The sequence below is a fragment of the Alligator sinensis genome, unplaced genomic scaffold, assembly GCF_000455745.1.
Source record: "Alligator sinensis unplaced genomic scaffold, ASM45574v1 scaffold735_1, whole genome shotgun sequence".
NCBI lineage: Eukaryota > Metazoa > Chordata > Crocodylia > Alligatoridae > Alligator > Alligator sinensis.
Genome location: NW_005842639.1, coordinates 703,335 through 717,089, shown reverse-complemented (window position 1 = coordinate 717,089; position 13,755 = coordinate 703,335). Strand labels below are relative to the sequence as shown.

Sequence of the window (13,755 nt, the reverse complement as noted above, 5' to 3'; positions counted from 1 at the left end):
TAAAATAGTCCTTTTACCATTGGCATCCATCCCTGCTTCACCTGCCTCCAAATTCCAGCACAAGTCTGCTGCTGTTTGAAGAGGCCTATGAGATTTAGGGCATCCAGACCCTCATTGATTTCCAGGGGGAGTTCTGCGCCTGCTTCCCACAGGCTTCTTTAAAGGCTGAAATATTCTGGGGGGGTTTAAAATTGCAGTTACCCTGAACTGCTGCCATCATTTCCAAGGGTTTACAAAGGCCAGGAGGACTGTAACGTTCTTGCCTATCTACAGAGGCAGGGGGCTAGCAGGACAGAGGTACTGCTGAAGGTTGCAATTGCTAGGGGGGGTAGAAGTGGGGTTTCATTGTTTATCTGAAACTAGGAGATGGAGGTGGGGGCAGGAGGAGAGTCTGCTCTTGTTTGTTCTCATCTTTGAATCTAGAAACCATCATACCAAGGCTGCTCACATAGGCACCAACCCAAATGTTATAATCAATCATATTAGCTTAGGGAAGAACCAAGAATGCAAATAAGAATGGCTTAAGTGTTGCGTTCATTATTTCTCTGCCTCCGCTGCTGTCAATCGCTTTAAATTAAAGCAGAAGCAACCCTGCAAATAAGTTTCAGTTTAATATCATGACCCAGGAGAGGGAGAGGTGAACATCTTCCTGTTGAAATCTGCAGTTGAAACCAAGCAAGGAAGAGATGTGGGGGCTGAATTAATAACAAGATACAAACCCTCATCCTTAATGCTTACTCTCTTCCTAGTGCCAGGCAGTTAGTTCTTTCTTGGGAAGGTAATTCTGTCATTACATGTACCACAGAGCACCAGTCATGGGATGGGACCTCACTGTCCCACACAAGAGCAGAAAGGTAATCTGCTGGCCTGATAGGTGATTTCTTATGTCACCTGGTACTGGCTCCCATAGGAAGAAATACACTTTTCCTAAATGGGCCACAAACGTAAATCCTGCATCTGTTAGAATCAGGGACTTGGGTCAAAGACACCTGAATCTTTTCTTCCATCTCAGTGTATTCAAGTCTCTGCATTTTTCATAGGAACACAGGTCTGGAAGGGACCTCCTGGGCTATCAGGTCCCATCTCCTACATTTGCAGGCAACAGGTTTTTTCCAAAAACAGTCCAGTCTGGTCCCTCTTGCACATGTCAGATGGAAAGCACCCGAAGAAAGAAAGAGAGGCCTCTGGTGTGCCACAGACAGAGAGCAGGAGACCCCCCAACACCCTGGGGTAGAGGTGATTTGGGATGACAGCTGGGTCACTCAATCCATTTGAAAACATAATACCCAACAGTCAAGTGAAGGCAGAAGGCTGTAAAGTAAAGTAGAATGAAGGAAGATGCAACAGGGAGAGTCAACATCACACTATGCACGTTTGTGCCACAAGCTAGCACCTCAACAGATTAGGTTGACTGGGGCCTGCACCCACTAAAGTATTATACTTCATGGGGTGGCTAACTCAGATAGACAGTAAATGTCTTGTTTACCTACATTTCCTTCACAATTTTGATCTATGAGGGGCACAAGGGGAAGGCTTTCCTTATATCCCCATTCTCAAGTGTTATTAGCAGCTGCTGAATGAAGCACAGCAATGCTACACTGCACCCCAAGAGTGGCTACACTCCATTTACAGGTGAAATTATAACTCTCTATGAGCAAGTGAAGTATGGGGATCATTTGGTATCAAGGAGTACCATGGAACCATTTAAGTTGTTAACATGAAAACAAAATATGCATCTTGCATACGCTAAGCATCATTAATTTTCTGCAGGGAGGATGCAGTCTTTTTTCACCTTCCCTTAAATACACTGTTTAGTTTTGTGCATTTAAGCATCATGGCAAAATGCAGTTACCTTTTATTTGTCCAAGACAGACTGCTATAAAAGGAACAAGAGCATCTCAGCTCTCTTGCTAAGAGCTCAGGGAGTTGCTGCATATATCCAGGACAATAAGCAGCAATTTTGGAGCAGGAAGAAAACCAAGACTCACTAGATTAGTGGAAATGCAATCTGCTGTCTCCCCCAGCTGTTCCCCTCCTCAGACCCAATTTGTGGATATGGCTTTGTTTCTCTCTGGGTTAACTACCAATTTGATAGCTAAATGCTTGGAAATTTCATAGCAGGGGAAGAAAATTGCTTTGCACAAATAAGGAAATAGTCACAATTCTGGCTGAAGAAGCATGCTATGTAAGAAAAGGACTTGGCAATTACTTTGTTTTCATTAGTCTCTGAAGCACTCTTCATATCATGGGTTAAGATATTACAGACCATGCAACCAAGTGGCTTTGCAATTTATGTTGCAAGTAGATGTTTCCAAAAAAGGAGGTTTAAACCTCTTGCAAGGCAAGATTGCTTCTGCAAGAATTTACAAGCTCTTCTTCATGGTGTCCATAACAATTCCGTCAAATGGCAAAGCTGTCCGACTTACACTGTGATCTCTCAAGTCAGCAGGGAAAGAATTAACCCTGACGGAGGGTGCTGAACACTCCAATCTTCCAGTGACTTCACTAGATGTTTGGCTGCCCAGTCTTACAGCCTGATCCAAAGTCCATGGAGGAGAACGAGAAGGCCCTGAGAGTTCTCACTGGATACAGACCCATTTACTTACAAGCCTCAGATCTGAATCGCACCTGCATCTGCTGGGACCAGGAGCCTTTACATCACAAAGGCTGGGACAGGGAGTCTATCTTGTACACGGCCTTACAAACAAAACCATGTCAGGGACCCTCAGCGTCACACAAACCCAGTCACAAACAGAGATCCTGGGTTGGGACCCAGAGGCCTTCAGGCCTGGGTTTGACCTTTGTGCTGTTAGGGTTTAACGAACTTGCTTTTAGTTTAGAACAACCACGTCTTAGTCTCCTTGCCTGGCATAAGACCCATTATAGCATCATAGGGACACAACACTACATAACCTCAAATCATGCATGGTGACACTTTTAGCACAGGCCAGGCAAAATACTCCCCAGTAGAGTGCTGAACACTCCAATCTTCCAGTGACTTCACTAGATGTTTGGCTGCCCAGTCTTACAGCCTGATCCAAAGTCCATGGAGGAGAACGAGAAGGCCCTGAGAGTTCTCACTGGATACAGACCCATTTACTTACAAGCCTCAGATCTGAATCGCACCTGCATCTGCTGGGACCAGGAGCCTTTACATCACAAAGGCTGGGACAGGGAGTCTATCTTGTACACGGCCTTACAAACAAAACCATGTCAGGGACCCTCAGCGTCACACAAACCCAGTCACAAACAGAGATCCTGGGTTGGGACCCAGAGGCCTTCAGGCCTGGGTTTGACCTTTGTGCTGTTAGGGTTTAACGAACTTGCTTTTAGTTTAGAACAACCACGTCTTAGTCTCCTTGCCTGGCATAAGACCCATTATAGCATCATAGGGACACAACACTACATAACCTCAAATCATGCATGGTGACACTTTTAGCACAGGCCAGGCAAAATACTCCCCAGTAGAGAAGTGCCCTGGGCACACAGACTGTCCCCAACTCCTAGCCTGTAGGTCACCCACAGCTTCAGGTTTGGTTAATGTGGGCCCCACACCAAATCAGAATGGAAAGCCAAGGAACTGTACAGGAAAGTCACTGGCACAGGGGAAGCAGGACCAAGTTTAATGCAAATCATCCTTCCTCAAAACGCTGGTCAGATGCTGGGCTGAGAGGCAAGACGCCCATTTCAGAGCTCTGCCACAGATGCACTACATGACATTGGACAAGTAACTTAACTCTGCCTCAGTTTCCCCATCTATAAAAGAGAGATATAAATACTCCTTTTCTCCCACCCTGCCTTATCTATTATCTATTTAGCCTGCCAGGTCTTCAAGGCAGGGGCTGCTTCACAGGATGTACATACAGCACTCAACACACCACAGTTCTAACTTTAGTTGGGGTCTCTTTGCTTTGGGACTATATTGTAGCTAGCACCGACCTACCCACAGGGTGGCTGGGACTGCATGAGTATAAGCAAACAGGATGAGGATCATAGTTGTTAGGGGCTGAAAGGGCCCTTACAAGATCATTGGGTCCAGCCCCCCTGCACTTAGGCAGGAAAGACTGCTGGGATCAGACGACCCCAAGAGGCTGTGACTTGGATGACTACACAGTCCGGTGGGTGGCGAATTGGCTGGAGGGCCGCACCCAGAGAGTTGTGGTGGATGGGTCGGTTTCGACCTGGAAGGGTGTGGGAAGTGGGGTCCCACAGGGTTCGGTCCTTGGACCGATACTCTTTAATGTCTTCATCAGTGACTTGGACGAGGGAGTGAAATGTACTCTGTCCAAGTTTGCAGATGACACAAAGCTATGGGGAGATGTGGACACGCCGGAGGGCAGGGAACAGCTGCAAGCAGATCTGGACAGGTTGGACAAGCGGGCAGAAAACAACAGAATGCAATTCAACAAGGAGAAATGCAAAGTACTGCACCTAAGGAGGAAAAATGTCCAGCACACCTACAGCCTAGGGAATGACCTGCTGGGTGGCACGGAAGTGGAAAGGGATCTTGGAGTCCTAGCGGACTCCAAGATGAACATGAGTCGGCAGTGTGACGAAGCCATCAAAAAAGCTAATGGCACTTTATCATGCATCAGCAGATGCATGACGAATAGGTCCAAGGAGGTGATACTTCCCCTCTATCGGGCGCTGGTCAGACCGCAGTTGGAGTACTGCGTGCAATTCTGGGCGCCACACTTCAAGAAGGATGCGGATAACCTGGAGAAGGTCCAGAGAAGGGCCACTCGTATGGTTAAGGGCCTACAGACCAAGCCCTACGAGGAGAGACTAGAGAAACTGGACCTTTTCAGCCTCCGCAAGAGAAGGTTGAGAGGCGACCTTGTGGCTGCCTATAAGTTCATCACGGGGGCACAGAAGGGAATTGGTGAGTATTTATTCACCAAGGCGCCCCCGGGGGTTACAAGAAATAATGGCCACAAGCTAGCAGAGAGCAGATTTAGATTGGACATTAGGAAGAACTTCTTCACAGTTAGAGTGGCCAGGGTCTGGAACGGGCTCCCAAGGGAGGTGGTGCTCTCCCCTACCCTGGGAGTCTTCAAGAGGAGGTTAGATGAGTATCTAGCTGGGGTCATCTAGACCCAGCACTCTTTTCTGCTTGTGCAGGGGGTCGGACTCGATGATCTATTGAGGTCCCTTCCGACCCTAACATCTATGAATCTATGACCCCAGCAAGATCAAGACACTTGATGTGGATGTGAACAACGAAGTGGAAATGCTTACTAGTATCTGCTTAGAGCCCTGCTCCAAGCCTTGGAGATTCCCTTCCTCTCCCTGCTGCCGATTTCCAAAGCTGGACCACAAGCTTCTCATCCCCCGCAAGAGAGTATAATATTTATTACAGAAAAATCATTAAAAAGAGCCCTTTAAAAATTCCTTGCTGGTCGCACAGCTGCCTCGCTTTGATCACGAAACACAAAGCACTTCACCCTGACCCTCTCCTGAACTCCTGCCAATCACTGTGCTCAGGCCTCTGAAACCACCACAGACTAGACAGGACAGCCCAGTTTGCCTGGGGCTGGATTTTAAGTGGTTCCCCAACACATGCCATAAATTTAAAGGTAGTTCTTCACTCCACTCTTCTGGCATGAGGAAAATTAAACAGGCCATCTTTCCATCTACTTTAGAGTACTTATGTACATTTTAAGGCCCCAGGATCATGGCATCTCAGAACCTCTCAATCTAATACGTATTTCCCAGAATCGGTACAATCTTAAAAGGAGATAGTAGGATGAGACTGAACTGCTACTTGAGGATTCCTTCAAGGCAAAGCAAGCAGTGGGCAGGCTGATTCCTATAACAGGAAGCCCAAGGTACAACGGCCAAAGTGGCATTGACAGGGAAGGGTAGAAAGCATGTGGCCCAGACTAGAGCAGGGTAGGGCGGGGGGGCCGACCTTAAAGAGCACTGTAGACACAGTGGGAGAGTCGCCCGAATGGTAATAAGGTGTTGAATCAACATGTTCCACATGCCTGGCTGGTGCCTTAACCACTGGGCCCTACTTCATTTATACGTTGCGCTCTGCTTTCTAGCACATCACTGCCTGCTGCCAGACCATTCTGCTCTGCATTCCAGCGACCCATCTCAGCATTGGTTGGGCCCCACAGACATCTACCTGGAAGATCAAGCAATGCTTTGATGCTGCAGGAGCAGTGCCTGCAAGTCAGCAGGTGACCCTAGCATTTAGCTGCACTGACTTAGGGTAGAGTGGCAGGGGGAATTGATGCAGTGCCACCCTCCGACCTCCTCTAGTACTCAAGGCAGTTCAGCAGTGTCCATAACCCGCTCAAGTCTTTGGCCTTTCTGCCAAATGGTTGGTAACATGGGTCAGCCACGGGCGGGTTGGCAACCCTACCACAGGATTGCCCTGGAGTCTCCAGGAATTAGACATAAATCTCCAGGAGATTGCTGAGAGTCACCCGGGAAATCAAGGATAGGGTATTCATTAAAATTAATATTAAATGTTGAATCTGATTTATACAGTAGTCCAGCAGGTTTTTTAAGTGTAATAGTAATGTGCATTTGCCTTCCTAATGTAAAAAAGTCTATGCACTGTAATCCACTATGTGACGAAACCTCCTGGAATAGATTCAAACAGAGTTGGCAACTTTACGTGCTAGTGGTTCTTGCCAACAGTTCAGCTTCCAAAAGACACTGAAGACAAAGGCAAAATGACCAGGTAGCTCCCATCTACTGGCCAGCCCTTAAAAACCCACCACCAAACCCACGCACTAGGTAAAGTATTACAGAAGGTAAAAAATCATATTTTTAAATAGCTCCCAAGCAGTTACAGTGAAGTAATATCATTCTGCATGCTCCCAGCTTTCAGAAAAATCCAGCCAAAGGCCCTGTGCTGTATACTCTAACCCTCCATGTCACACTAGTTCTCGTGCGTCACAGTTGGGCCTCCAGGCTCAAATCAGAATGGCCATGGCTAGATACTATGCTTACAACATAGGCAGCCGTGCTCCAAGTAACTTGCCACAGAATTTGGTTTGGCATCGGTGCACGTGAATTCTGGTATGGATTTATTTTCTTGAAGCAATTCAGTTACATGGTCAGGCTGCTGCTCTACAGCAAAGGGGAAAGGAGGAAGAAGTTTGTTTTCCTTTCGTTTCAGTTACATTGTCCACTGGCGTTAGGAAGTTGCTAGACTTATTCATCAGGAATTGAGCCCTGTTTACATTCTCCTTTCTGACCCCTTACCAGTGGCATTCCTAAGGCTGGGTTCTTAAAATCATGGAGCCCTGGAGAGGAGACAAGATGAGATATTTAAAGGGGTCCCTCTTTGTATTGCATGAAGAAGGCCACCTAGAAGTTCCTTGACCCTTTTGGGATTTTCACCCCTACCTAACTAGCTCAAGTCAAGCACAAGTCTGCAGTGGCTGAAAGCAGCTCAAGCCTTTTGGCCACCTGTGCAAAGTAGGTTAATGGATCTCATAAGGGCTCAATGAATTCTTAAGAGCCACAGCTGACCCTTTTATTGGCAGAAAGGGCCAAGGATGGTATGGAACATGAAGTCCTAGCCGAGTAGTTCTCTCTCAGGCCAGTCTGGGACACATACTGAGGAGGAAGCTTACATTTCTATGGTCTTATCTGTTCTGGGGTCCATCAGCCAAGCACCTTCCACCAGCCCCAAACACAATTTGATTTTCAAGGGATAATCTGGGGCCAGGCAGAGATTTTCTGGCATGTTGGGGATGTACACAAACAATTTGTCTCTTGTGTGACTATAATTCTTTTCTTATTCGTAAATAAAGTGATTAATGTCCCCTGCTGTCAGGCTGGCATGGAATTTGGATGCCTCCCCATTATGAAATACGCTTCCATTTTCACAAGGCAGATCGCAATGCCCCGAGGCAAGGCTGAGGAAGGAAGAAAAAGCCATGCAGTGTGCATGTCTGAGAGCCAGGGAGATTGATGATCACTCTTTGACATGCTCCTTCCCCTCCCACTCGCTTGACATTTCTGAACCTTGGTCCCAAAGTCTGCTTTCTCCTCTCCCCCAAATGAGTCTGCAGTTTTAATTTAACAGAGGCTGCTCTGCGACAGCCACCCGATTTGTCAAGAAGCACAAGTTTGCATTTAATTTCTGCCTCACTAAGAACATGGCAGTTGCTGATAAAAGCCAGCAGCAACTAGCATGGGAAGGTAATGATGAGAGGTCTAACACTCAGCCTATAAGACACCTTCCAGCAGCTCTTGGAGCATTTTGTAAATTCTTAGGAGGATTCCCAACACCCTTGTGATAACACCATCTTGGGGCATCAGAGCAAGCCTAGGACCTTGAGTACCAAATGAATGGGCCTCAGCTACCAGAGCTGAAGGAATAAATTCAAAGCTGACACAACAACAGGCTCTTACCTTGCTAGCAAACCATTCACAAGGGAACAAAGTATTGAACCAGTTTACTTCAGAGGCCTAAACTCTGATTTACTGACAGAGAAACTGAAGTGCAGACAGGAGGGGGGAATAGAACGCAGGTCTTCAGCCTCCCAGGAGCTGCACCTTATGCCTCAAGGCCTTCCTTCCCAACACATACCTGCCATTACTGACTCTGTTAGAAATGGATTAGCATAGTCCCAGCAAGCTCAGCTACTCCTTTTCAATAGGATCCTTAGCCATGTTGGGCAAGGTCAGGCTCTCACCAAAAAGAGTAACAAAATCAGCTCAAGAGGGTGAGGAAGATACTGGGCTATTTTTTATCCTTGTTTTAAAAAAAAGGAAAACAAAAACAAAAAAACCAACCCCAGGTGGCACAGGGTAATTAAACGTCATGGTAAAGTTTGTCAAATAAATGCACTAGGCCTACAGGACAAAGGTTCATCTCTCTCTCTCCCTCCCCACCCCCAGCTGTCAGATGGAAGTTCCCAGATCTCCAACAGCAATGCCTTGGAGCTTTCAACCCACACAGTTATTCTAACAAGCAAGCAGCTATGCCATTAAAGACAGAGCTCCAGACATTTCTATCAAAGGTGAGAGCTTTTGTTCCTTGGCCCCAAAGACAGGATGACAGCAAGAGAAGGACTGAAGGCAGCTGGGCTGGGGGTAGGGGAGGGTGATAGGAAGTACAAGTTTCAGCTCAACCCCACATGCCTGCACCATCCTGGAATCACTGTACTGCTTCCAGCAAGCACAGGCCTCCAAACATCTGTCCTGGGGAGCAAGTGCTTTAGCTCAGTGTGTAGCTACCTGAAAAACTACAACCATAAAACACATTTATCTTGTCTGGGAATCTTAAACATCACATAAGCCCAAATTACCAGCTTGGGAGTTAAACAGGCAACATTCCCATTTTACAGGCATGAAGAGAGGCACAGAAAAGTCAAGCAATTTGCTGTGGCTGTATAACAAGCCAGTAGCAGAGCTGAGAACAGAGACTCAAATCTCAATTCCCAGCTTTGCCTCTTGAGAATACTGCTTCTCAGCAGCTGGAAGAAATCAAGCTGACATGCATCAATATTCTTTAATCAGAGCTAACAGGAGATTCCACACAATGTTGTCTGAAAGCAAAGGGAAAATTATTGGGTGGGAGTTTCCAAAAGCTGTCAGCATTCAACTCCCTCTGCTCTAATTAATTTCAGTGGGGACCAAGAGTTGGGCCAATACTCAGCACTTTGGCAGTCCTGGCCACAGGACACAGCTTTCATTATGTAGAGAGCCATAATGCTCACTAAGCATGCAATGGACCCAAGCATAAATAAGGAGCAGATAATCTTAAGAGGCTTCTGCTACTTCCCACTGCATACCTGTCACGGAGTGTGCTAGGGCCCAGGTAGGGGTACTGGTTGTCCTTGAGTTTTCCTTTGATGAGCTGATCCAGCGTCTCATGAAGGAGGGGCTGATGCTGAGTGTACACATTCTCAACTCCCTGCGATGCAGAGGAAAGCAGTTGTTTGTTCATTAAATTAAACCGATGCAGCAAGTTTAAAAAGCAGGTCAGAAAAGCCACCACCACAAACAAGCAGTGGTCCAGTGGGTACAATGAACAACAGCCAAGGGCCCAGATCCTTAAGTCTTTTGGGCACCTACCTCCCACAGATTTCAATAGATGCAATATTCAAATACCATGTACCTTTCCAAGCTGCCAAGTACACATACAGCTAAACTTCCAAAAGTCAGGAAATAGAGTTGCAGCACACACCAACCTGCCTTAATTTGGCTTTCTGGGGACAGCAAGAACCACAGGAATAAGCAGCCCATGGGTGCCATGGCTGCTGTGTAATAAGCAGACATTGGATAACTCAATATATGAGTTGGTGCATGTGTTATGTCCTTCAGAATCACATTTCCTTTTTCACCTGCCCCAGCTTCCACCTGGAACTGATCTATGAACAAGTGCAGGGATTACACACATCAGCTTTGCTCTTTTATTTTAACAGTGCACAGGGCGCTTCACCCCCTTCCTTGGTTATCTCTATGCGGCAGAGATCTTCATACCTTCAGTCCTTTGAGGAATTGTTTAGTGATGGACACAGCATCCTTGGGGCTGAAAAGATCACTGCCTCGGACGCGCTTCCCACCATATTCCACAACTGCAGACACCAGCTATACAGAGAGGGATGGAAGATGGAGCTCTATTAATGTGGGGAACTAGGTTCAGGACAGGTTCTGTGGCTTTAACATCGACAAAGAGGTACTGAAGTGATACCCAAGAAGCTGAAAAGGATTCCATCTAGTCTCAAATAAGGGCATAGCCTAGAGAAAGCCAAGAAATGTGCCCAAATACTCCCTGCAACTTCTAGGGAGAAGGAATTTTAGTTTAAGATCAAGTCAATCCTGGACAATTTTGCTGAAAGCCTTCTCACAATCATGCTAGTCTGGGTGGTGCCCTCTGTCCAGATCCAAGTGAATACACATTACAGGCAGAACATTGTGGCTGATAACTGAATGGGCCATGCAAACAGAATGCGTTGTAGCACTACAGGAAGGAAAAGTTAGCAAATCTAGTCCACCCATGCACACATTTTCTACAGCACCTACCAGAATGGAGCCCCAGTCCTGGAAAAATACAAACAAAAATAAGAGCTAGTTCAGGATCCCGCGTCATTTTAAGTGTTTAAAACTGAACAATTTTCTCTGGGAGGTGGGAGTGGAGCGAGAGTCTAGAAGGAAGGAGGAGGTGGGTCATCTCCTCTGCAAGGAAGCTTTCTGACAACACATTCATTTAGGCCCTCCTCTTACAGGACCCAAAAGCACTTTGCAAACAGCACCACCACTGTTTGGGGCATTTCAGAAAGCCAGAGCAAACGGTCCTTCATAAGCAACTCTTTGAATAATAAAGCCTTTATCAGCTGATAAGAGTTGCTTCTAATAGGGGAATCCAAGCAGTATCCAAAGCACTTCAGATGGACTTCAAAAGTACAGGGATTCTTCATTATTATTAGATACACACAGAGAGCCAAGTCAACAAGTTTTTAAGAGCAGGGTAGATAGACTTGTCTGGAATGTTTTAGGAAGGGATGGTCAGACTAGATGACTTCCTGAGGTGCCTTCCAGCCCTATTTATCCAAGGTCAGGCTTCCATTTTACTACATGTTAAAACAGTCCGAAACACAGATGCTTTCCCTGCTAGAGGCATCTCATTATCCAAGAAGGCAAACAGAGATGGGAGGACTAAGGCAAGACAAGCCAGTCAATGTCTGGGAACTCCCACCCTAGGACAGAGTTCCAGCTGATGGAAAGTCTCATGGCTCTGCTAAAGCCACTGGAGCCAGGACACTTTACAACAGCTAAAGATCTGCCACCCTTATATCTTCTCAGCCCAGTCATTCCAGTATCTACCCAGAACAGAGCCAGCAATTACTTACCTTCCGATACTTCTCTGAAACTCCTTTGTTCTTGAGGTCCATCATCAGCCCAGGCAGGCTGTTGCTGCTGTGGCGCTCATAGTGCAGAGCGTAAAGCATCACCAGGCGGGCGGCATCAAACTCCGTCACCTTCGGATTCTGCAGGAGCCGCCGCATGTTCTGAGACATGAAGGTAAGCAAGAGTATAAAAAGGGGAGGGGAAACCCAATGCATTAAGCCTGTGCCTTGAGAGCAACTGTGCAAATCATGCATCTACCCAGCTGCTTGGCAACAGCCACACGCATGAAGAAGGCAAAGCAGTCTCAGATTTGATAGGAGAGAACAGGTACCGGAAACCTGCCAAGGAAGGAATGAAATGAAGGGCCAAGATTAGGTATTGCATGAAGACGACAAACATATAAGCATCATATTTCCAACAAACAAATCTATTGCTTTAGCTGCTAGCAGGGATGTGTTGCCTGCCTATTAAGACGTGGTTCACTTCATACTGCCCAGGGGTTTTAGAGGAGCGGTTGTATTCTGCCCAAGGTGGCATACAGCCAGGATCTACCCCACATTTCATTTCTACCCCTTCATGCAGCAAGAAGTGGTGCAGCTTCTCAACACCCCACAGTCCCCCTCAGACATGGTGCAATGCCAGACTGTCAGTCAAGATAAGGACCAAACAAAGCAGATACCAATGCTTAGTTGAGCAGTGGAAATAATAAACTGCTTAAGTCTGTCCTTTGTAATGGATGTCAGAGAACCACCATCTACAACAGACTAAGCCTGCAGATGTTTGGCCAAGGACAGGCAGATGCTTTAAGATCCACCTCATAGTAAAACCTGCAATCCTTCCTGTGTGATAGATTAAAGAGCAGAGTCAGCTTGGATTACTTCAAAAGCATACAGATGAAGGGGGCACATGATGCAGGGCAGAAAATATATCAATACCAAGTAAAGGGCAGGACCAACTCAGGTAGGATAATTTCTCTGGACACAATTAAATCAGGTTTGCCATAACTGGGCTAAATAACAAGCTCTGGTTACAACAGAAATAGAGGGCAAATTCCTGGAGAAGGATTTGCCATTGACTCCCTTCCATTCCACCCACAGAACGGGTTCTTACAAGGATATCTGCTTGCAGGATTTCCAGTCCTTGGCTGGGAACACGGTGGCCATAGCTGTGTAAGCAGGAAGCAGAAGGAACAGAAAAGCTATTGTCCATCCAAGAAGATGGGATTCAAAACCTTCCATTCATCACTCAAGACTCATGTACATTGTCAGAATTAATAAGAGATCAGGAAAGGAATAACCAAAAAAAAAAAAAAAGAACTGTACTCAGTGGCCCAAGGCCACAAGAGAAATTAACAATTGCTGAAATTACATCAGCGGGAGAACAATCCCCCCTTTATTTGATGCCCTGGGTTATTCTTCATTGTTTCCATGACCCTTCCCCTACACAGCCATTAGGAGGTTGCAACAGAGAACACCCTTGGCCAGTGCACCCAGATAGACCAATTGCAGGCCTTTCCCCCCACTTAAAGAGACAGCAGTCCCATATAGTTTGCAATTCTGTTTTCTGGCTGATCCAGAAAAAATTCCAAATCGGTTCCTATTTGTTGGCTCTCCCATAATCCCTTTCAGGGACCTGATAGTCTCGAGAGGTCCCTTCCAGCCCCTAACATCTATGAATGTGACTGCAGCAAAGTCCTAGAGGGTTGTGTCTATGGAAGCTGTGCCTGTGTTCAGGATGTCTGCTGTATGCTCCATGTAGCTTACTGATTTTAAATATTACTTGGGTATTTTTTTCAGCTAGTTAGGTACTGGTACCAGTTTAACCAGGGCAGCACAGAGCTCAGAGTCAAAAGGGCAAGAGTCTCTTCTACCCCCTCCTCACCACTGACTGCATCACCAGCTGAGACTTTCTTTGCACTAGAGCTTGCTGTAT

At 46.5% G+C, this 13,755-nt stretch overlaps 1 protein-coding gene across 3 annotated transcripts in view; it reads right to left on the bottom strand.

The window, feature by feature from the left end:
* The window catches only part of VPS45 (vacuolar protein sorting 45 homolog), a 49,394-nt gene that overhangs the window by 17,799 nt on the left and 17,840 nt on the right, over positions 1 to 13,755 (bottom strand). For all 3 annotated transcript variants that reach the window (XM_006033502.3, XM_025215282.1, XM_025215283.1), the window contains exons 11-13: positions 11,826 to 11,984; positions 10,456 to 10,563; positions 9,765 to 9,886 (exon numbers count right to left, since the gene is read on the bottom strand). In XM_006033502.3, the coding sequence (XP_006033564.1) occupies positions 9,765 to 9,886; positions 10,456 to 10,563; positions 11,826 to 11,984 (389 nt within the window). The remainder of the gene's footprint in view (positions 1 to 9,764; positions 9,887 to 10,455; positions 10,564 to 11,825; positions 11,985 to 13,755) is intronic.